Source organism: Octopus bimaculoides, chromosome 5 (assembly GCF_001194135.2).
Source record: "Octopus bimaculoides isolate UCB-OBI-ISO-001 chromosome 5, ASM119413v2, whole genome shotgun sequence".
Lineage (NCBI taxonomy): Eukaryota > Metazoa > Mollusca > Cephalopoda > Octopoda > Octopodidae > Octopus > Octopus bimaculoides.
The window spans coordinates 15,899,638-15,902,137 of record NC_068985.1 but is presented as its reverse complement, the minus strand read 5'-3'; the positions used below and the strand labels follow the sequence as shown (position 1 = coordinate 15,902,137).

At 36.0% G+C, this 2,500-nt stretch overlaps 1 protein-coding gene across 1 annotated transcript in view; it reads left to right on the top strand.

Annotated features, from left to right (window-relative positions):
* Nucleotides 1-1,272: 1,272 nt before the first annotated feature.
* The window catches only part of LOC106881210 (sodium/calcium exchanger 3-like), a 243,749-nt gene continuing 242,521 nt past the window's right edge, over nucleotides 1,273-2,500 (top strand). The window contains exon 1 of the mRNA XM_052968147.1: nucleotides 1,273-2,411. Coding sequence (XP_052824107.1) covers nucleotides 2,387-2,411 — 25 coding nt within the window. The 5' untranslated portion in view covers nucleotides 1,273-2,386. The remainder of the gene's footprint in view (nucleotides 2,412-2,500) is intronic.

Below are 2,500 nucleotides of genomic sequence, written 5' to 3'. Positions count from 1 at the left end.
ATCATTCACTGTTGTAAGCAGAAGTAGCACTACCAAACTGACTTTTGTTTCTTCGGTTTAGCGTATTGTCTGCAACACTTTAAATGGGTGTGGTCAAAAGAAGGGGCTGGCTTCTGCTGACCTCATCTCTGAAACAATGACTCTGATTGATACTCTTAATTTAGATACTTCTGATTAAAAGATATCAAGCAATTATCTTGTTCGCTTAATAACAGGTTGGTAGGGTTAGACGAATATCACTATAGCTGTCGTATTATTTCGTCGGTGACGAGTTTTGGTGTTAGCACTGCACGCAACCAAAACTACTCTCAGGTTATAACTTAGTGACGTAACACACTCGGTTCGGTTTCATATTATATACATCCCAAATATTACGTAGATCAGGCCATGTTTAAAGTCTTACTCCGAGTACAGAAGCGACAATTTTATTTGGCCTAGAGACAGATATTTAATATATTCAGTTATTGATTCGATTCTGGATTTGTTTACGCTTTCAGTATGAAGTACGTCGGACACTTGTGAAGCCTGTTAGAAGCCACATACTCGGTAGCAGGTAGTAGACTGGATAGCATATTTTACCTGTTGATAATGCAGACAGAGTAATTTAAGTCATATGACGTACCTCTTGATAGTATAAACATGATCACGAGGTAGTGAGGTAGCATAGTCATGATCGTTATTTAACCTAGTAGTAATAGCAGCCGCATCTCCCTCAAATTACACGCTGCTATCTTTAATTAGAAAAAAAGACACTTTGTAATCACTGATAAACCTATACAACAAACTCAAGACATAGACGTAGGTAAGACATGACAGTCGCGGTTAGAATGTTGTTTTAAAGATTGATATACTTGATAAGAAATCACCTAGGCTTAAATAACAACAAACACGAGCAACCCAAGTTTCTACAGAAGTTTAATCTACGTTTTGTGATTTCTCATTTCCCTTTTTGTTTCCAGTAAAGATACTTTAAATAAACCATTAAAGCTGTCCCAAAAGTACGTACGTTGTTGCACTGGCGGTGCTAGTAAGGCTTACTAATTTTTCCTAGGAAACCTCCATCAAATTCAGTTTAGTTTCACGCACTAATATTATTCATCTTTGTTGACGTTCGTCATTTTTCTTTTTCTGCTTTCACGTGCTTTCGTTTTCTGTTTATGTTATTTTCTTTGATTCTGAACCGATTTTCCCTGCTACATGCTATAAAGACAGTAGCAGTTACTGTTTGTTGAATCTTACTTCTTCTACTACTACTTCTACCTCTACTACTGTAGTTAACCGAATGCTATCTATACCATTAACAGCCAACTGATTGAAACAGGCAGGCATTCTGCTGCTGCCGCTGTCGCTACAACAGCTGTTGCTGTTCTGTTGCTGTTTTCTTGCTGCTACTGCTGCTGCAGCGGGCGAATAAATCCATTCACAAAGGTTCACTACAGCAGTGGCAGGACTGTTGCTGCCGTAAACTTGCTGTCGAATAGGAAAAGTTGAAAGCGTATATTGAGTTTAAGAACAGAGCGACAACATTTGAGATTCCTGCATATATTAGTACATTGGTATAATATATAGTCATATTGTAGGGAGAAAAACACCAGATAAAAAGACAGGAGGGAAAGGTGAAGAAAGAATTGAGGTGGGATTTTTTTTCTCCCCCAACATTATACGATTTTATATCTTTATGAAAGGTGTAATCATACATTGGTTCTAATAAGTGAGATATATCGAAATATTTCATTACCGCTTCAGTCAATCGATAGTATTTTTTTAAGCTAAAACACGTAAAATGTAATGCTTAATTTTTTTTTTTTTTTGTTTTTTTGTCTCTGAGAACTCTACCAAAAAATACATTGGATTAACTACAACTTTGAATGAAACCCTTAGCGATACTGTTAAAACTCCAATTTTGACCAACTAAATATAACATTATTGTGAAAGCGCTCCACGACGTTGATTAAAATCTCGAATGAAAAGTAAGAAAAGAAATAAACGAATCAATCAATAAAAATTTATTAGATTCAGTAGCAAAAATCATCAGATCTATGGACCACACGTACCGATAAATGCATTGATAAGTATAGACATTTGACAGACGCGCAGAGGAACCACCGCGCATATAATCGTACAGTTAGAGAGAACGCACACAGTCTCATGCATAAGGATATACATGAGCGCTCATACATATAGAGATAACTACAGAAGAAATATATATACTATAAAGCACTGGTGATACATGAACATAATTACGCAAGCGCATACAACTAACTGTTGAATGTACTGCTCAGGAGATATTACAATTGAGAAAGTTGCTTCCCGCCACAGCAAGGCTAGTAATATTTGTTCTACCAGCTTGATTTTTTTTTATTGATGTGCATAAAAAGGAGACACGATGAGTTCCTCAAATATAACCGCTGGTAAGTAACGGTATTTTAATTTATAGTATCGTTAATGAATGCAAATGGAATATGTGCGTGTGTGTATAAATACATATATATACTCATGT